The sequence below is a fragment of the Cornus florida genome, unplaced genomic scaffold (genome assembly GCF_030987335.1).
Source record: "Cornus florida cultivar Cherokee Brave unplaced genomic scaffold, ASM3098733v1 CherokeeBrave_3.0.0_Hap2_Chr03, whole genome shotgun sequence".
NCBI lineage: Eukaryota > Viridiplantae > Streptophyta > Magnoliopsida > Cornales > Cornaceae > Cornus > Cornus florida.
The window spans coordinates 7,618,962-7,641,464 of NW_026775573.1; the positions used below are offsets into that span (position 1 = coordinate 7,618,962).

General features: G+C 34.0%; 2 protein-coding genes across 2 annotated transcripts in view; one reads left to right on the plus strand and one right to left on the minus strand.

Moving 5' to 3' along the window:
• Positions 1-144: 144 nt before the first annotated feature.
• On the minus strand, positions 145-3,507 carry LOC132299277 (uncharacterized). The gene is made up of 3 exons (XM_059795800.1): positions 3,266-3,507; positions 690-797; positions 145-547 (listed from the first exon to the last, which is right to left on the minus strand). Exons 1-3 carry the CDS (start codon positions 3,335-3,337, stop codon positions 326-328), a joined length of 402 nt encoding a protein of 133 aa, XP_059651783.1. The 5' UTR covers positions 3,338-3,507; the 3' UTR covers positions 145-325.
• Positions 3,508-9,445: 5,938 nt separating this feature from the next.
• LOC132299279 (callose synthase 2-like) overlaps positions 9,446-22,503 on the plus strand; it is a 45,754-nt gene continuing 32,696 nt past the window's right edge. The window contains exons 1-10 of the mRNA XM_059795802.1: positions 9,446-9,615; positions 10,107-10,343; positions 12,187-12,287; positions 14,112-14,233; positions 14,336-14,429; positions 15,381-15,491; positions 15,585-15,701; positions 15,783-15,872; positions 15,979-16,070; positions 16,342-16,468. Coding sequence (XP_059651785.1) covers positions 10,157-10,343; positions 12,187-12,287; positions 14,112-14,233; positions 14,336-14,429; positions 15,381-15,491; positions 15,585-15,701; positions 15,783-15,872; positions 15,979-16,070; positions 16,342-16,468 — 1,041 coding nt within the window. The 5' untranslated portion in view covers positions 9,446-9,615; positions 10,107-10,156. The remainder of the gene's footprint in view (positions 9,616-10,106; positions 10,344-12,186; positions 12,288-14,111; positions 14,234-14,335; positions 14,430-15,380; positions 15,492-15,584; positions 15,702-15,782; positions 15,873-15,978; positions 16,071-16,341; positions 16,469-22,503) is intronic.

The window sequence follows — 22,503 nt, forward strand, 5'->3', positions numbered from 1 at the left end:
CATACACATTCCATCTGGATCAGAAGATATGTTATGCCTGTCTAGAGAGCAACTCACAAAGAATGGAGCCAAAAGTAGAAATGGTACTTGTATGAAGAAGGATGAATCTCATCCCCAAATCTCACAACTAATCACATCGGACCAGACAGCAAATCAACATAAAACCTTCCATAATAATGTAGGAATTAGGACGAACCTCTCCATTGCCAAAGCACAAAGATTGGGGACAGAAGCATAAATGCATTAACCGCAGAACTTTCATAACACAGATAATTACATTTATTTGAGGCAAAGAGAAATTGAAAAAAAAAAAGACGACAATGATTTAATCAGACTCTTTTCCTTTCACTTCATGACCATCTTCGTCAATTGATGCTTTAAAATTACGCCTTTCATCAGAAGTAGCAGTGATGACGGGCATCCATGTATCAGCTGTACTACTCAAAAGAGACTGCACCTGTGGGTCTGCGGCCATGGCTGAGGATATCATCTCGTCCACGTCATCCAGCTTTGCCGATAATTTATCCAACTCCTTGGCTATCTCCATCTAAAGGGACAATAAATAATATATGCAAGAAACACACACAATGTTAGGTATCTGCACCGTTAAAATAGAAATCTTAAAAGAGCAAGAGAGTGTTGGACTAAAAAGCCATTTGAAAGTGGTCATAAATGAACCTCAAAACCACCTCATTAAGATCATTTGCAGACTTTGAAGGAACTTTCTTCACTTCCAATCCAAGTGCTTCTATTTTGGCACGCAATTCAACTTCTTCTTGATTGGTTAATGTTTCCACCTGCAGAAAACTAGTGGTGAAGAAGCAAGCAAGAAAAGATACATGCAGATGCATGAAATAGAGATGCCAGAATTTTTATTTAAAAATAAATAAAACTGGTCTAACTTGTTTTCCTTAGTATTATTATTAGAGTAATGCTATTAAGAGAGTTCCAAATCTCAAAAAATTGTCTCAATCCAATGGTTAAATTTGGAGAGCTCATGACTCGTCATGAGGGAGCTCTCTTGATAGCTTTACTCATCTTCTTGTTATTATTGCGGCGCACAACTAGTCCCAGGATGGTTTGGCCAGTTAGCCTGCAATTTACTTGAGCAATTAGAGGTTCTAGTGAATTTCTGACACCCTTAATTAAAAGGAAGCACCCAACTTTGTAATATTTAAGCATAAAAAGAACAACATGTGAACCAGTAATTACATGTAAAATTGGAGGTGGACGATTTGGGAGGAAGAAACTCGGGTGCTTGGGATATGAAGAACATGCATAAAAGTTAAAAGAAAATTAGACTTTCGGAGAACAGTCACAGCCCCAATAAATGGGGGGTTCCAGAGAGATCGCCAACCAGCAAAATGCTGCCAACGAGCCATTGCAGCCGTGATGCCGCCAGTGACGAATATAAATTTCTTCTTCTTTGACTAGGCCCTTACTTAATCTATAATCTGCACAAAGTTCTCTGTTTTGCACAGAATCGTTTTCAACCAAAAGGGACCCATTAAAGCAACTTCCTCCCCCACATGAAATTCCCCACATGAAATTCATTGTGCTTAGTAAAAAGAGAAGAGAAGTGAACACTGAGCCATTTCTATTTGAGATGCCACCAGACCTAATTTGTGGATATGGTTTAGATTGTGAAAATTCTAAGTTATATCTACCCTAATATGATTCCATCCAAATAAGAGACTAGGATATGACTAGCCATATTGAAAACATTAGACAAGGATACTCGGACATTTAATTTAGTTAGAAGTACTTAAAAAGTTTTAAATATCCAGTCAAGATATTTGAGCTCATTAAACAAAATCTCAATTCTCTCTCTATATATATGTGTGTATACAGTCACACACACACAAACACGAGTTCAATGTCTTGTGTGAAGATGTAACCCAATTAATTGTTTGTAAATTGCAACATTTTTTAATTTTAATCACATTTGTTTTTTGCTTAATGAATATCTTGCACATAGTTATAGCTCATTCGAACAAGTTCAATTGCTCATTTTTTTCCATTATGTGATCTAAGTGCTAGACACAAAGACTTCAATGGAGGGAAAGCCATGGGTCACATCAATGACACACTGAGACACACCCTAATTTTGTGAGGGTTGATGGGGAGGGCACAAGTTTGGGAGCCATCCAGCATAATAAGAAAAGGCTGTTGTAGCTCACGTTAAGGGATCTGTCCTCACTTGTCCTCCAACCTTCTCTTATTATTATGACCATTAGAGAGGATCACTTTTAAATTTTTAATTACGGACGGTGCCAAAGGCCCTAAACACATGTAAAGTATTACAATCATTACACCAATTTTGGAATTTTGAAGAGCTTGGCCGTAATTCTTTAATTTTTTATTTCTTCAGATATGCCCCCTATTAGAAGGTTATTACAACATTTAATTGGCAAATATATCAATTCTTGTTATGTAACCTACTTTGGATTATAGCCAACTACAATGAGCAAGGAAATTCTCTATCTAGAAATTCTTGTACCAAACCAATAAGAAAAGAAAATTGTATCTATAACTGAAATTGTATCTATAATTGCATATTTTTATTACACAACATCTCATGTTGACTATTTTTATTATTGTTAACCATAAGGAGCATTCGAAAGCAGCAATTCAAGTTGGACCCTTTGATCCTTATAGTGTGGCAGCTAGGTATAACAGAAATTGAAACAAAAAAAGGGACCTGCAAACACAAACACAACGGCGTAGCTTCGAACATTACTTTGCAAAAGATTGTCCTAAAGCTGACTACAACAGTTCTTGAGAACTGTTGCAGAATGTGAGATCTAAGAATTCAAATATTAAAAATCTCTATAAACAACCAAATTAGATTACATGGCTAATTTTGCAGATGGTTTGATTTGGGGAATATAAATAAATCGCCAAAGGAATCCTTCAATTCACCATGTAGTACTTTGATTTGAACAGTGTGAGCGGAAGGCAACATAAAAAACTGAAATCTAAGAACAATATGAGAGAAAACTAACATAAACATTTAAAATCTACATAAAAAAATAATAATAATAAAACCAAATTCAATGATCTAAGTGAAAACAGAGAATGTATAATCAATCAATCTCAAATACCCAGATCAGGAAATCATCAAATAACCACAAATTAATCTGTACATAATTGATCTCAACTACATCCTTTGCAACTTGTTACATATACATATATATATATATATATTGTATAAATATACGCGCACACACATAGGTACACATATATGTAAATTACACATGGGTACCTGCTGAAGGAGACCGGAAAGGAGCCTAAAGAGCTGAACATCGGGTGCCGCTGAGTTTCCTTCTTCGGCCATCTGATTCTTTGTTTCTTCGCGTGTTGTTGGGAATGGGTTTTCTCTCTCCTTTTTTACCTGTCTATTTTTCTGTTTGGTTTGCGGGTTAACTGAGGTTAGAGAGAGAGAGAGAGAGAGAGGAATTGTTCATGAGGAGAGGGAGGAAGTGGTATATTATTTTCTTTGTAAAAAATAAAATTATTAGATTGGAGGGGTCGAATTTGAAACACTATGAATGTGTTTGTGGGTGAAAAATATAGAAATTACTTCTCTTAAAAATAATGATATTTAAAATTAAGACAATACTTACTTATTTATTAGTGAATAAAAAACTTATATGTAATGTAAAATTAAATTGACAAATATTATTACATTTAAAATAATAAAAAATAAATAATTTAATAATTAATCGATTAAATTTAAATAAATTTGAATCAAATCTTAATTCTCTCTCCTACCTTTCTAATTTCATCCGCCTCTCCTTCTCCCTCCCCCTCTCTCCAGCGCTCTCATATTTTAGAGAGAGAAACTCCTCGAGCTCTGTGCCTATGCCGAAGCTGAAGTGACTCGTTCCTTCCTTCTTTCCTTCTTTTCCTTTCACAACTTTTAGAATGCACTCTTTTCTGAAAGCAAATCTTTATTTATTATAAAAGAAAACTTTGCAAAACCCTGGGCCGGAATAGTTATTAAATTATTTATTTTTTTATTATTTTAAATATAAAAATATTATTAATTTAACATTGTGTGAGTTGTGTCACATAAGAAAACTTTGCAAAACCGCTGGCAAGACCCGAATAGCTATTAAATTATTTATTTTTTATTATTTTAAAAGTAAAAATATTTATTAATTTAACATTGTGTGACTTGTGTCACATACGCAGTGAGTATAAGTTTCCTATTCATTCGTGAGTTGATAAGTATTGTCCTTAAAATTATACTAATTTTTTCCTTATTTTCTCTAATATATATAACATGAAAAAAAAAAAAATTGTTCATAAGGAAGTGTCATACTTATGAAAAAGAATATATATATATATATATATATATATATATATATATATATATATATTCTTTTTCATAAGTATGACACTTCCTTATGAACAATTTTTTTATTGTCCTTAAAATTATACTAATTTTTTCCTTATTTTCTCTAATATATATAACATGAAAAAAAAAAAAAATGTTCATAAGGAAGTGTCATACTTATGAAAAAGAATATATATATATATATATATATATATATATATATATATATATATATATTCTTTTTCATAAGTATGACACTTCCTTATGAACAATTTTTTTTTTTTCATGTTAAGAATATATATATATATATATATATATATATATATATATTCTTTTTCATAAGTATGACACTTCCTTATGAACAATTTTTTTTTTTTCATGTTAAACATGAAAAAAAAAAATTGTTCATAAGGAAGTGTCATACTTATGAAAAAGAAAAATGATTTTCAACATAACAATATGAATGTGGATGTGACTTTATCTCCAAAAGAATATTCATCATTTTTTTTACAATTTAAATAAAATTAAAAAATAATGACATTTAAAATTATAATTTTTTTTTCTTATTTTCTCTAATCTTGTTTCTTACTATATTACATAATAATTCAAAGGGGAAAAAAGTTGTCCGCTTGCCAAAAGTTGTCCACTTGCCATAATAATATACAGTTGTGTGATAATGTAATAGATATGGCTGAAATAATATCTCGATGGTAGAAGTCAATAGCTTTATAAAGTGGAACATCCTAAACTTAACCTGAATAATAATAGTCTCATAATCTGTGTGCGCGCTATATAAAACGTTTTTAAGATCAAGTTTATTGCAAGCTTAATGAAAAATCCCTCACAGTAATTTATTTCTATTTGAAATTCATTTTTAATTCCCACGTATGCATAATTGTCTGTCATGTTTGAGTTTTATTTTATTTTTTTCTAGTTATTGTAATTAGAAGGAATATATATATATATATATATATATATATATATATATATCGGGCAGAGTACAAAAAACCCTCCTCGATTTGCAGCATTTTTCAATAATTCCCCTGTCTAATTTTTTATCAAAGAATCCCCCTCAACTTGTAACCGTTTCTAATAAATCCCCCCTGTCTAATTTTTTATCAAAGAATCCCCCTTAACTATCTAAGGGGTGTAAAAGAGTTGATATTTGGACCAAAATACCCTTTTATTTAAATCTTAATTTTTCCGAACTTTAAAAATTCATATATCACAAACTTTACATCTAAATATTGCAAAGAATATATGCATGGAAAGCTTATAAAACAAAAATTCCAGAAATATAAGATTTGTTTAACAAAACTTCATAACTAGAGAAAAATAGGCAATTTAAAAATCTACTGCAACAATCTTATTTTATTTTATTTTTTATAAAATACTCTGGTTAATTTGTAAGAAAATTTTCAGAATTATTCATTTTCATATGGAGCATAACATATAAAAAAATTAGCCCCCATAGAGTCCAAATATTCATTTTTATATTTTTTTGAATGGCAATTCTATAAAAGAATGAAAATACTTTGACACAAAATATGATATCTCATTAAATTGATCTCTGTTGGGGTTAAATTTTTTATATATTCGTCTCCATATGTAAATGAATAATTCTGAAAATTTTCTTACAAATATCTCAAGTATTTTACTTTTAAAAAATAAAATAAGATTGTTGGAGTAGATTTTTGGATTGCTTATTTATCTCTAGTTATGAATGTTTGTTGTACAAATCTTATATTTCTGGAATCCTTATTTTATAAGCTTTTTGTGCATATATTATTTATAATTTTAAATGTACGGTTTGTGAGATATGAATTTTTGAAATTCAGGAGAATTAAGATTTAAATAAAAAGGCATTTTGGTCCAAATATCAACTCTTTTACCCCCTTCAGATAGTAGAGGAGGGTTTTTTAGTAAAAAATTAGACAAAGAAAATTTATTGAAAAAATGATACAAGTCGAGGGGGGTTCTTTGGTAAAAAAAAATAGATAATGGGGTTTACTGAAAAAGATTACAAGTTGAGGGGAGTTTTCTGTACTTTGCCCTATATATATTCAATACTTAAAAAGATTATTTAATAAGCAAGAAATTAGGACATTCACAAATACTCATAACGTTTTTACATGTCAATTGAGTTTCATGACCAGCTATTCTTCAATTGCACCTTCGTATCCCTTCTATGGCGTTTGATTAGGTACAAATGCAAGATCTATACAACAATTAAGAATTAGGACAATCTAGTACCATGGATCAGCAACCTGTGAAAAGCAAATACCCCTACTAATCTACACGGAAAATTGTGCTTCTCTACACTAATGTATTATACTTGGGAAGAGAGGAATGTCCAAATTTATAGAAGTCAAAAGGCTTCGTAAAGGGTCGTCTGTGTTAAGATTTCCTCCACCATTGCTGCAATTTTGAAGTTGGGATGTCTTGGAAATTGCTCTTTATCAAAATCGATTTTGATGGAATGGAATATCTCCCCGTCTTGTTGCAGACTGTCCCCATGTCCACCGAACTATGTTAAGGTAGCATAATCGCTTCAATAATATCACCGGACTGAATTGATGATCCTCCGGCTTCTTGCCGTTACTGGTAGTTATTGTTCAACTTATGTTTTGGCTTTGTCCGATACATGGACGTTATCCTCGTGCTGGGCCTTGCCCTTGCAGCCTATGGGCTTGTAATTTTCCTTTTTGGGCCTAAGGCCCACTTTTTGTATATTCCTCTTATCTATTAAAGTTGCTTAAATTTTTTAAAAAATAAAAAATCTTTCTACAAGCAGTAAGAATTTAGTATCGTAAAAGTACTAACCCTAGTTGATATATTACACAAAGAATACGTTAAAAGGATTTAGTTGGTGTAATGTAAATCATATGATAAGAACCTTAAAGACTAAGATGACAGATTTGAGTATAAAATTGGTTCAAGAAAGAGTGACATATGGTCAAGAAATAAGTGGTGACAAGAGCACCTCATGTGTGACTTATTCAAACCGACAACTAAGAGATTCAATTGAATACTCCAAATACCATGATTATTAATTTAAACATAATTTAACAATTTCCATAATAAGAATTGAGCATTATGAGAAGATTTTTATTTTTTATTTTTTTTCCCTACTAGTCTACTCCGCTCATCATTACAATTAAAATAAAAGTAAATTCATTCAATAATACTACGAAATGTTTGTCATCTTCTTATTGGGTACAAGCCAACACTCGCAAATTATACGTGAGACTATCTCTATCATCATAAAAAAAAACAATTGGAAAATCATCTGGACCCACATTAGCCCACACATGGCCTTGTCCTTGTCCTTTTTCCACAAGCTTCATCCCTATCTCTAATCAACAGTACTGATATAGTATCATTTGATTTAACATCTACCAAACTTCAATAATTCATCATCACTCCTTTAGAATGTGGGAGTATAAATCTTCCTTATAAGACAGAATTACAGCAGTTGTTGTTATCTATGGATTAGCTTTTTGATATTAGTGCATCACAAAACTTTAGTGCAGACATCCTTTCATGGCTTTAAGTTCTTTAACTCTCTCTTATCCCTATCCCAAAAATATATAATAAATAGTAAAGTTTGAAAACAAAAAGAGAAACACATGATAGAAAATTTGGACTAGTTTTATCTAAGTATGACTAACGGATATTTAATGGGACAATTTGATTGTCTGTTTTTAATTTTTTATCGTATGCGGGCCTTATCAGGGTAAGTTAATTTCTCACAATCTGTGCTTATTCAACTCAATAAACATTTTTAATGAAAATAAAGTCAAGTATAATTCATCAATTAAAGTTTTATGTAGATTTTAAATTGATAATCCTAATGTTAGAAATGTTAATAATACCATGATGACCTCAATTCCACCCACATGGTGAAAGTTGTTCGAATTTGACTCCAAATATTTGACTTTTATGTAAAATTATAGCAATTGCATGTACAAAAACTTACTATAATAGATAGTATATAAAATGAGAGGGTAATTGCTGTTGCCATGGCCATTTTGAATCCTTGTAGGGAAGACATCCCCTTTATGGCTTAAACTCTCTCTCTCTATCCAAAAAAAAAAAAAAAAATTAATAATAATAAATAGTAAAATTTGAAAACAAAAAGATAAACACATGATAGACAATTCCGGCTACTTTCATGTAATTGGGACGTTACAAAATTATTTTTGGCCAGTAGCATTACAAATTATTATACCACCAAGTGCAAATGATAATTATATATATGATGTTGACTAGTATTGTTGCTCTAATGATAACTTGTTAATAAAATTCATGACCTAACGGTATATTCTCTCATTTTAACACAAAAGGTAGAGAGTTCGGAACTCTTTTAAAACTTTCATAAGTGAAAAGTAGAGAGTTTGAATCTCCTTACAAAAAATAGGTTTTTACAAGGATTAAAAAAAAAAAAAAATAGAGTCCCATCTATAATTATAGGGTAAGTAGTCCTAGATTAATTTTTAAGTTACATGATCTCCCTAAGTTTCTTTAGGTTCAAGTACATGAAAATCTTTCTAGCATAGATATGAGAGATTTTTTTTTTTTTTTAGTATTATCAATCAATTATTATATTATCACGTGCATTTGTTTTAATGTCATAATTTAATCAGTTAGCAGTAGTATGTTATTAATTTCGCATAAACATTAAAGTATTTATTTAGATATGGTATGCGTTCATGTGTGTTTGTGTGTGTGACACACACCTTGAATAACTTGTCCTACATTTCATTTACTTCGACCGGTCTCTCGGTTGTCCTTTTCTGCGTTATAATCAAGCTTATCACATATCTTTACATGTAACAATTCATAAGTCATCCTGACTCATCCATGACAAGTCTTTCTATAATCAACAACATACACCCATCGTTACTATTCCATTAGGGTAAGTTTACAGTAAAAAATGACTAAATTACTCCTCCAAAGCAAAAGCATACTAGTACTTCAACACTATTACATAGGATGTGGCATTTTTGTAATTATGTTTCACATTTTGTAATTTTTACTAGCTTTTGCTGTTACGCGCGTTGCTGTCCTTCGTGTCAGTTAGGTAGCTCTTTGGAAGAAGCACCGTCCCTTCTCTCTCTATACACATATATAATATACACACTGATTTTTCACTCTGTGAAACTGATACTTTACCTATTATCTTGTTTCTCAGTCAATGAACAGTTGGAATTGATCATTTCTACGATGTAAGCGACTGTAATCTGAATATTTGATCGTTTCATCATCATCTGGTAATTTTTGTACTCTGCTTCTCTTTACCACAATCGAGTTCGCATGACTTATCTAACTTTCTCTCTTTGATTACAAAGAAAGAGAAAACTCTGTTGCAAACTTCCCATTTCCCATTTGAATTTGTCATTTCTTCAATAACCAGACAAAGTGTTTTCTAATTCAGTGTAATTGAAGCTTTTTGTGATTTGGGTTTAATGGGTTTTGATTGTTTTTCAGATAACTCAGAATAGGAGTTTTAAGTTATATTGTGAAGGGTTTTAACAGAAAAATGGCTTACAATAGAAGGGGGTCTGATCATTTGAATTTCTCAATTCTTCAATAATCAGACAAAGGGTTTATAGAATTCAGTGTAATTGAAACCTTTGGTGATTTGGGTTTAATGGGTTTTGATTATTTTTGACAGATGACTCGGAAGATGAGCATAAGTTATATTAGTGTAATTGAAGCGTTTGGTGATTTGGGTTTGATGGGTTTTGATTGTTTTTGACAGATTACTCAGAAGAGGGGTTTTAAGTTATATTGTAAAGGGTTAACAGAAAAATGGCTTACAATAGAAGGGGTTCTGATCAGCCGCCGACGAGGCGGATTTTGCGGACACAGACTACAGGTAATTTAGGAGAGTCTATGATGGACAGTGAGGTGGTGCCATCATCTTTAGTTGAAATAGCTCCGATTCTTCGCGTGGCTAATGAAGTCGAACCCAGCAACCCCAGGGTTGCTTATCTTTGTAAGTCACTTGCACTTATGTATTCACATGTTTCAAAGTAATTTATTTAGTCTCTTTGATCAGTTTAATTTTGGAGCTCGTAACAAAACTTCGATGCAGTTTATTTCTGACTAATTATGCGAGATGGTACATCATTTCTATTGTTATTTTTCCTTCATAATTGGTGTTGCTTGTGTTAAAATGAAGATTTTCGGGGAAAAAAAAAAAAAATGATTTTTTCTGTTAATAGTAGAAGTTCCAGAGGCCTATTTAACCGCATTGCTAGGGCATGTTTGGGGCACAGTGTGCAGACATGGAGTCTCTGTCTTGCTTAAGCCCTAGTCGGATTATTCCTTTGTATACTTTCTGTGAGAGAAGTAATAAAGGATGGGATTGTTTTTTTTGGAATTTTAAAGGTTGGGATTGTTGTCCTGTATATTGTGTATGCCTTGTTCATTGTGTGCATTGTGTGGTGTGTGGGCTGAGACTCAGTGGGCAACCAAGTGTCATTACAAGGGCAAAAAGTTAGGTGAAAACTTGACCTTGAGTCTTTCTGTATTTGTTAAATACATATGCAGCCATCGAATGTATATGTTTAATTGTCTTATGGGAAGTGAAGATTGTTAGGAGCCTATTTGCTCTGTTGGAGCCACCTACCATTTCTAGTATTTTCTCATTCGGGTACCTCTCCATAGCCTATTGCATCATTGTTCTTGCTTTATACCTCTTGCATCAGTTATTGAGGAGTATCATATTAATTTAATTTATTCACTTCCTATTTTAGTGCTTGAGTAAAGGTCTGGATAGCTAATGGTTTATTGTCTTCTCTGTTTGGTAATGGTTCCATTGTTTTCTGTTCATTATATATCTTTCCTCTGAATATATGTATTTTTTAACAATTCCACTTCCATCAGTACCAGTGCTTGAAATGCCGTTTGACATTTTTCCATTTTGCTAATTGAGAGAGTGATTGCCAGTTCCACAGGGAGGAATGACCTCTACCTATTAGATCCACATTCATCTGGGGTAAAATTCAGTCATGGGTGCTCTTTGAGCCGATGGTTATGATTTTCTGTTTATGGGTTACTTCAATGGCATAAGAGACTAGACCATCCGCCCCTATCATTGTATACAAATGTTTCTATGTTGAACTTTGCTAGTTATTTTCAACTCTCATGTGAATTTATGAACTTGCTAAACATAGTAGAATTAAATTATCTCCAAGTTCAGATAGGAGCTTCACTCTCATGGTTTAGATTCAGTCTGATGTGTTTGGTATCCATAATTTGACTCTGTCTGAATATGAATGGCTCTTCACATTTATTCATAGCTTTCTTGAATAACATCGCCGTATCTTTCGAAGGAGAATGGTGTACTTCAAGTTTTCAAGAACTTCCACAAGATGGTTTCAACCCGGTTTGACACTAAAATCGTACAATTTGGGTTTTGGGGTGTTGGGGAAGCACATGTATGGTGGTGGCTTTCCATCATATTTTATTGAATATACCTTCCTTCATTAGAAAATCTGTGTTGATAACCCATAAAATGGAATGGGTGAGGGAAAGAAGATCTCAGTTGGTACAGTGAAGGATATTGTTTAGATGATTTGTTTTTTTTTATTTGGTTTTTGTTCTTCCTTTTTACTCATGGATCCTTGTTTTTGGCTTTTGCCTGTTGTATGATGATTCATGGTTTTACTTTTTCAAGTTCCTTTTGAGCTTTATCTCTTCCTTGCTTACCAGAGTATAGGTCAGATGTTTTACCATGGGTGAGAATGTGAGAGTACTCTATTATATTGCTGTTCTAAGAAGGAACTTCTGAACATTAATGCATATCTAAACTTTGATGGCTGTGCTGGAATCAGGTCGGTTCTATGCCTTTGAGAAAGCTCACAGACTAGATCCAACATCGAGTGGACGTGGAGTTCGTCAGTTCAAAACTGCTCTGCTTCAACGCCTAGAAAGGGTATGTTGTGCTTTCACTTGTACAATGGATGTGCTCATTACATTTTTTTAACCTATTTTTCTCATACAAACTGAACTAATAAGAATGTTGAGATGAATAAAAATTGACACATTTAATTTGAGAGCTAAGTTTTACCCCTTGCACAGCCTTCATGAATATATTTTCATGGCATTCAATTTTAGGTGGCTGGAACAGGAATATTTTCTTGTAATAGTTAAGGAACACAAAAGTACTAATTGATATATAGAAGTAGTAGGAAACCACACAACTATTTCATTTGATATATAAATAAGTGCTAATTTGGTCTTTATGAAACCCTTCCACAAGCTGAAGATTAACACGCTGTCCTCAAACAAGAAAAAAGAGAGGCACATAAGAGGTTAATCGTTGATGGTCTCCTCTACATGGAGTGTTGGGAGAAGAAGATTGGAGAGGATCTAGCCTTGGGCATTATTTTTGCATAAAAGCCATTAGGCTTTTGTGTTATTTTTGTACCAATATTTCAGCTTCTCAAATCTAATAGTCACAGACATGTTTGCCAAAAATAGGTGGACTAGATTTCACCATATTTATTTTTTAAATGCTTCTCTTGCTGTATTAGTCTAACTAAATGGACCAAATTTCTTGCACTCTGTGATTGGCACCAGAATGGTGCTTAAATTTTGAATAGATGACCAAAACAGTAGGTGTTCCATGAGAACTTTGAACTTCACAATATTAGGATGGGTATTAGAAGAAATAGGCAAGTCATCAACTATGGCTTTGACCTTGTCACGGCTCGCTTCCACACCTTTAGAAGACCAACAAGGCACAAGAGATACACGTCTCATAATGGTACACCTTTTCAGGTCGATGTAGAAATCAACTTTAAAAGTTTGTGATCAATGCTTTAGTTTTTGAATGGTCCTCATTTTATCAACTATAAATAAGAATATCTTCTAAATGCAACACTGACAGACATTCCAATAAAAGAATATATTACCTGCCTCATATGCTGCAAGAAAGTGCTTGGTGCATTGTTAGCGGAAAGGTCAGGACTAACCGCTCATGTGAACCATCTTTTATCCTGAATGTTGTTTTGTATTCCATCTTCAGGGTGGATATATATTTGATGGTCCCTGTTTTTTAAAAAAAAAACTTTGAGAATATTTGCTCCCGTTATCATGTTTGGCATGTTGTCAAGTTTTGGATCCTAATTTACTCTCTTCCCTCTTCACCAAACACAGAAATGTTAACTATATCAACTAAGATTGCATGAAAATTTGCATGTCTTACCAAGTATTAATGATAACCCTTGCCCATCATGGTAGTCTCTAGAGGCATTTGCTATGAAAGTTGTTCATAATAACCAAGCTACAATAAGACCACTGCGATACCAATTCAGACACCACAAAAAGTCATTTTCTTAAAAACAGACGCATTATTGTTTGAAACTTCAGGAACCAAAAAAACAAAGAGAGGAGGAAAGAAGCCAAATACATACTCTGTTTACATGGATATAATCTTAATTAATTCACAGAGAATAATATTGTTTTTGAATTTCTTATCGATGTGAAAAATGATTCATCTTTTTTAAGTCAACTTAAAATTATGTCTAGTTGTTATGTTCCCTAGTTGCACGTTATACAATGGTTTTTCTAAGATGGTGAATTTCAGTTTGTAACGGTGTGTGTTGCTAGTTGTTTTCTTTCTTAAAATAGTCTGCTTTGCAGTAAATGACTTGCATGAATGTTTCTCTTTACGCATCTATTGTCGCAACATACCTTTTCCTCTTTTCTAATAGGGCTTGGAGTTAAAAGATCAATAAACCTTTGTTCTTTTCAGGAAAATGAAATGACCTTAGCAGGAAGGACAAAAAGTGATGCTCGTGAGATGCAAAGCTTTTATCAGCATTATTACACAAAGTATATTCAAGCTCTGCAGAATGCTGCTGATAAAGCAGATCAGTAAGTTGTTATTGAATCACATTCATATTCTTTTATCTGCTGAAGATGAAAGTTTACTGCATTATGCTTTGTCTGATAGGATTCTTTTTCTCCCTAATTCAGTGCTCGTCTTACAAAAGCATATCAAACTGCTGCTGTTCTGTTTGAGGTTTTGAAGGCTGTTAATCTGACAGAAGCTGTTGAAGTGGCTGATGAGGTAAGACAAATGCTTTTGCTTTGATAATTCTGAAGAATGTCAATTCTGTGAAGGCATGGGCAGAGCCACATGGTTATGCGCCGGGTCAGCTGACCCACTGAAACAAATATTAAGAGAAAGTCACACCTTTGAGCAATTAATCGTTTAGATTTTATCTTCTTTGCTCACTTATATAGACTGGCACAACATTTTTTTATTTTATTTTTTCTGTTTATGCTTATTATTCTGTTGTGATGAACTGAAATTGATTTACTATAATTGTTTGTATAGACAATAGGAACTGAAGCTTTGGGTCCTCTATAGTAACACGGAGTTAGCATTAGGTAGAGACACCAGTTATGAAATTATTAGGTTTTCACTGTTTGGCATTTTTTAACTTCTTAAATCATATGTAAGTTTCAATCATCTATTTACCATTTAAAAAAATTTCATTGATTTCATAAATCTGATAGGAAATAGAAGTAGACTGTTATAACAACATATTTTTGAACTACCACCAAGGCCTGTGGCCTAGTGATATCTCCTCTCCTTTCAAAAGTGAAAGGTGGAGGGTTCGAGTCTCCCCAAGTGCATGGTGGGAGTTATTTGTCAGGACAACAACGTATTTTGAACCTTTCAAAAAAGGGGGGAAAAAAGTATTTTGAAGATGGTTTTTTTTTTTTTTTTATTCAAAAAAAAGAAAAAGAAAAAACCGTTCTTGATTGAAGATTGTTGATATTTGTAAATTATGTAATTGGAGATTGATGTTATATATTAGTTGTAGATTGACCTCAGTGGAAGAAGATTTTGGTTCACCCTGATTGAAGCAACTATTATCACAAAAATGTGTTATCCAGGCTAATAACAGACTTGCATAAAATACTTTCGTGTGCTTATGATAGTTATCTTGCATGTTGATTGTTGATGTAATTACTGCTTTTATTCAATTTCTGTACATGTTTATGTATGTAGATTTTGGAAGCACACACTAAGGTTGAAGAAAAGACAAAGATATATGTACCTTATAATATACTTCCTCTTGACGCTGATAGTTCTAATCAGGCAATTATGAGATACCCTGAGGTTAGTTTACAATTTCTTATTTGGTATTCTTGAGTTTTTTAAAGTCTAGTATTTTGCATACTGTTTTAAAACCTTAATTATATAATTTTACAGATTCAATCTTCTGTTGCTGCGCTTCGTAACACCAGGGGTCTGCCATGGCCCAAGGGCTACAAGAAAAAAGTGGATGAAGACATTCTTGATTGGCTTCAGGCTATGTTTGGTTTTCAGGTGACTAACTTGTTGGTTATCATTGACTTATTTTCTGATGTTTCATGACCAAATATGTTCCTCTTGTAATTAATTGTGTAGAAAGATAGTGTCACAAATCAAAGGGAGCACCTAATATTGTTGCTGGCAAATGTGCACATTCGACAACCAAAGCTTGATCAGCAACCTAAGGTAAGACACACACACAAATAGTGTTGGCTCATATTTATACTTTTTAAAAGTATTTATTCACTCATTACATAGTTTTATAATTTCACCATAAATTTTTCTTGTTTAGTTGGATGACCGTGCACTTACAGAAATCATGAAGAAACTTTTCAAAAACTACAAAAAGTGGTGCAAGTATCTGGGTCGCAAAAGTAGTCTTTGGTGAGTGAAAGTTCCGATTTGCAAATCAAATGAATTCATATATATGTATATATGTTTGATTAATATTAATTCTGAATGGAGTGGGACTGTTCTCTTATGAGTTCCAGTTTTCTTCTGACATTATCCTTGGTAGTTCATAGAATTTATTATTATTATTTTTTTTTGGGTAAGTATATTACATATTGCCTTTCTGGTTTTGTTGAATTTAAATTTTATATTAACTTGATATTTTTCATCACACTGTTGTGTACGTTGCTCTTGTTACTTGCAGGTTACCAACTATTCAACAGGAAGTGCAGCAGCGCAAATTGCTATACATGGGTCTATATCTTCTAATATGGGGGGAAGCTGCAAACTTGAGATTTATGCCAGAATGCCTTTGCTATATCTATCATCATGTATGCATTGAAATGTTACTCTTTTCGTTCAATGTGACTTACTTTAATATAGTAAAATATTTTTGCTTCAAAGAGTCTATTTAGATTTTCATTTGACATGTATCTCTACTTTTTGCAATTATTAAACTGGGAAATTCTGGAGAACTTCAATTTTGCTCATAATCCTTTGCACGCATGTTTAGAATAAACAAGTATTACCAATGGTTGTATTGGATTAAGGTCTACTATGTTTCAATGTAACATTGTTCTTTAGTTTGATTAGTTATGATTGTTTTAGATTATTTTAAAATATATATTTGATGAATACACAATTTCAGATATTTGGGGTTGTAATCTATATATACCATAACTTGGGTTAGAGTCAATACTATTATCCTTTCTTTTCGAACATGGTGTTTAAAATCTCAGGTTTCTTTTTTCATGTTGGCAGTGTCTTTACTGCATGGTTAGATAAGCTTTTGTGGTTTTGATAGTCTGATGAGATAAATGTTATATCTTTTGTTTGATCTTCTTTGTCCTGTCAGATATTGTCCTTAACTAGTTCTTTAGCTTCTTTGATATGTGCTTCCAGTACTGCTATTATCCGTTTTTCAACTACTTGTGAATTCGTAATCTGTTCATTTATAGTTCCTGTTTGTGACCTTTTTGTCATTGCCCCCATGTTGAGCAATTGTTACTGCTGCTGGTTCATCACATTCACACTTGCCATTGTTTCCCGTCAATTTAGCTTGTCCAATCAGCAAAAGTGTTCTCATTGTGGCTAGTTTTGCCAACTTCAGTTTTCTTGTGTTCTAACCTGTGTAATTTTTGTCATCTCTGTTGAGGCTTGATTTACTGTGTGAAGACGCGTAATAACTTCTTGTGTGAAAATCATGTATTTAACCCCTTATTTGAAAACTAAACAGATATAGTATAATGTGTAAAGTGTTGGAAGATATATTTTTTCCCTTGATTTTCGGGATTAGATTGATTTCTGACTGTTGTAAATTAGAACAAGTTTGTAGAACAGATTGATTGCAGTAAAATAGGATAGATTGATTGTCTTAAATTAGGAATAGATTGTAGGAAGATTTTTTATTCTTTTCCTTCTATAGCTTTCCCTCGTTCCTATATATACTTGTACAAGATGTTAATGTATTATGAGAATATTTACAGAGAGAAAATTTCTACATGGTATCAGATAGGGATGACAATTCGTGTTCGTGGGTCATAATCGTGTCGTATCGATGTAAACTATTATACTAAATAGGTAAATCCAAACCCGACCCATTTAATAATTGTGTCAAGAACCCTCAACTCTAACCCAACCTGTTTATTAAACAGGTAAACGTGTTAGCCCATTTAATGACCTGTTTATCAAAACGAGACATTTAATATTTAATCAAATAATAAATAATAGAAAAAATTTGTGACAATTAACCCAAATATTCAAAATAAGAAGAAAATCATAAGGCGTAGGCAAGGTTTATGTTAAAATGACTTAACTATCCATAGTAATTGGGTTCAAACAGGTAACATATTACATATGTCATATTCACGATTATAACATGTTGAGTTAAACGGGTTACCCGGGTTGAACCCCTCAACTCTAACCCGACACGATTAAGTAAATGGGTTAATCGTGTCAACCTGTTTATGATCCGAATCCGTTTAAGGTAAACCCAAACCTGCTTATCTCGTGTCGTGTTGGCGGGTCGTGTCATAATTTGCCACCCCTAGCATCAGAGCAACAGTGTGAGAAAGAGAGAATTTTCACGGGTCTGAGCAATTACCGCTGACCTATTCTCCTTGTCCTCCCATTCTTGGTCTTTTGGTGTGCAATTGTCTTGGACAACACCCTAAAGCCTCGATTTTAAACACCATAGACATCGAACATGTCTATCGTTACCTCTAAATCTTCTAATTCTAGTACAACACCGCCCATTCCTTTTACTATAACAAATCAATTTGATAACATGAGTGTGCAGATGACTTCTTACAAACTCGATGAGACATATTATTCTGCTTGGTCCCAATTTGTGAAGTTGTACATCACAGGAAAGGGAAAGTTGGGGTACTTAACAAGAGAGAAGAAACAACCGGCGGATACTGAACCTTCCTCTCTACTTGGTTGGAGGAGAACATCTAGGCTCTGATACCATGTTGTAAAGCATGAAATAAAAGTGAAGAGATAAATAAAACAAGTAGGAACATGTGGGAAAATAAGATTTATTAGTTGTGTAAAGGCTGTTAATAGCTAGGGATTTATTGGTTGTGTACAGGCTGCTGTTAATAGCTAGAGATTTACAGGCTACAGGCTGTTAATAGCTAGAGATTTATTAGTTATTGCAATCCCTGATTTCTAGGGATCAGTTTTTATTAGCTTCCTATAATAGCATTATTCTGATGTATATATAAGAGTGTATTCCCAATTCTTTAATCAATTGATTTGATTACCAATTTCAGTAATTTTGTCATGGTATCAGAGCTCTAGGCTCGTTTTCTGGGTAATCGTCTTCTCTTGGCCTTCTTTGCTAGTTCTTTTTTCCTAGTGTTCTTGTTCTATGAAAATCCAGTGTTATCAAACCTGTGGATTCCATCTCTCTCTCTAAATCATGTCAGCATCTACTGAAACTAGCAACACTTCAGAGATTCCTGTAATTGGAAGCAACAGCTTTGTCCCAACAGGAGAATTGCAGAATATCCAGGCAGCGTATAGATTGAACGGGAAAAATTATCTGAAGTGGTCTCAAATGGTCCGCATGTTCTTGAAAGGAAGAAGGAAACTGAGCCACTTGCTCGGTAATGGTCCAGAGAAGGAGGATCCTAAGTTTGATGCTTGGGATGAACAAGACTCTATGGTTATGTCATGGTTATGGAACTCTATGTTACTAGAAATCAGTGACACTTGTATGTTTTTGAGCACGGCCAAGGAGATATGGGAAGCAGTCAAGCAAACCTATTCCAAAGTACGTGATACTGCACAGATCTATGAGATCAAGACCAAAATCTCCGCTACCAAACAGGGTAATCGGTCAGTCACCTAATATTCCAACCTCTTGAAGGGTCTATGGCAGGAGATGGATCATTATTACTGCATTCAGATGAAGTGCAGTGAAGATGCAGCCATCCTTAAGAGGTTTGTTGAAAAGGACAAAATTTATGATTTTCTTACAGGTTTAAACATCGAATTTGATGCTGTAAGAGTGCAAATACTTGAAAAAGAAGATCTGCCAACCTTAAATGAGGCAATTGCAATTGTTCTTGCTGAGGAAGGAAGAAGGGGTGTTATGATTGAAACTCACACAGTAGAGAGTTCGGCCTTGGTGTTAAAAAACACGGCTGTGAAGAATTATGGCTCCGAACAGTGTTTTAGAGAAGGCAATGGGCAAACTGATATGTCAAAACCATTCAACAAGGATTATTTGTGGTGTACATACTGCAAAAAATCCCGCCATACTAAGGAGAAGTGCTGGAAGCTCCATGGCAAGCCTCAAATTGTGAACAAAGCTTGGTCAAAAAAGAGTGGACAGCTAAGGGGACAGGGACAAGCACATGTGGCAACCACACAATCCAACAGTGAAGACAATCTTTCAATCCCATCTGCTGAATTCAACAAAGAAGAGATAGAGAAATTAAGGAGCCTATTGGGAACGTTGGAGAAACCGTCTACAGCAGGTACTTGTTCTTTAGTGTTCTCAGGTATTTCCTCTCCTTCCCCCTCTTCTCATGTTTTTAGTGCTTCGGATATAGTCTCCTCAAGCTCCTGGGTCATTGACTCAGGAGCTATAGATCACATGACCCATTCCTCAAAAAAAATTATTTCATATACCCCTTGTCCTAGCAATAGGAAAATAATAACAGCTGATGGTTCAGTGACAACCATGGCTGGTCAAGGAGATGTTTTTTTGAATGACCACCTTCACTTAAGAATGTCCTCCATGTCCCAAAACTATGCACCAATCTTGTGTGAATCCAGAAACTCACTACAGATTCTAATTGCAGTGTGACGTTTTATCCTCTCCGTTGTATATTTCAGGAACAGGGCACGAAGAGGATGATTGGACATGCTTGGGAGAGGGATGGTCTACACTACCCTGAAGAATCAAATGGACAAAATAGAGTTGAGCGTTTGTCACCATCATCATTTCTTTCCGAGTCATTCAAATCCAATAAAGATAAGATATGGCTTTAACACCTTTGTCTTGGTGACCCATCATTTAGTGTTCTCAAAATAATGTTTCCTTCATTGTTCAAAAGTTTATCCATTGAAAATTTTCATTGCGATGTATGTGAACTTACAAAGCACAAACCTACTTCTTTTCAAATCAGCAATAAAAGAACTTCTGTTCCATTTACCTTGATTCACAGTGACATTTGGGGACCTTCCACTGTTACTAATGTTTCTGGGGCAAGGTGGTTTGTCTCATTTATTGATGATTGCACTCGTGTGTCTTGGATTTTTCTGTTAAAAAAATAAATCGGATGTGAGTTTTGTGTTTCCAATTTTTTTCAATATGGTCAAAACTCAGTTTGGTGTGGTGATAAAGAGATTCCGATCTGACAATGCTAAGGACTACTTTAATCAAATTTTCTCTCCGTATTTCCAAAAACAGGGCATAATACATGAATCCTCTTGTGTTAGCACACCTCAACAAAATGGGGTGGCCGAACGAAAGAACGGCCACCTTCTTGATATTACAAGAGATTTCTTGTTCCAAAAAAAATGTTCCAAAACAATTCTAGGGGGAGGCTGTTTTAACCGCTGCTCATCTCATCAATCGGCTTCCTACAAGAGTCCTTGGTTTTAAAAGTCCAATGCAGGTCCTTACAGAGTTCTTTCCCAATTTTAACGCATCTAATAATCTTGTTCCAAAGATATTTGGTTGTGTTGCCTTTGTTCATGTGCATTCTCAAAACAGGGGAAAACTTGATCCTCGAGCTCTCAAATGTGTCTTTCTTGGCTATTCCTCCACCCAAAAGGGCTATAAATGCTATCATCCTCCGACAAGGAGATTTTATGTGTCTGCTGATGTTACTTTTGTCGAACAAGATTAGTACTTTAACGGTCCTTATCTTCAGGGGGAGACATCCTTTATAGAAGATAAGGATAAGGATTTTTTTCTCCTTGAGTTTCTAGCCCCTATCTCTCATCAATCCGAGTCAAACATACTCCCAAACATACAGTCCGAGCCAAACACACAGTCAGAAGCCGAGCCTCATACACCCAAATCATAAGGAGTGTTACATGGGAATCAAACTCGAGACTCTACTCGTCCATTGCAGATTTACTCAAGGAAAAGAGCACCAATCTCTCAACCTGTGCAAGTTCAATCACCCAAATCTGTTCCTGATAATGTCGAGGTAATTACTCAACCCAATGATAACACTAATGAAACCTCTGAACAAAATGATTATGATGTCCCTATTGCAAATAGAAAAGGAACTCGAACTTGTACCAAACACCCTCTTTATCTATTCATGTCATATAAGAATCTTTCTCATAACCATAGGGCCTTTCTTACTAGCTTAAATACAGTCCCTATTCCCAAAACTTTATCCGATGCATTAGGAAATGAGAATTGGGAAAAATGCTATAAAGGTTCAAATGGAAGCACTTGAGAAAAACAAGACTTGGGACTTGGTGAGACTGCCTAGAGGGAAGAAGCCGGTTGGGTGTAAATGGGTGTTCACAACCAAATACAACTCAGATGGCTCTTTGGAAAGGTATAAGGCAAGATTAGTTGCCAAAGGGTATACACAAACCTACGGCATAGATTATCTTGAGACTTTTGCTCCAGTTGCTAAGATGAATATTGTGAGAATTTTGTTATCAGTGGCTGCAAATTTTGTCTGGAGATTACAGCAATTTGATGTCAAGAACGCCTTCTAACATGGCGATCTTGAGGAGGAGATCTATATGGAGATTCCGCCTGGGTTTGGCTCAAATGAAAAGGAAGGAATGGTATGCAAGCTTAAAAAAGCTTTGTATGGACTGAGACAATCCCTAAGAGCTTGGTTTGGGAGATTTACCAAAGTGATGGTGAGCATGGGAC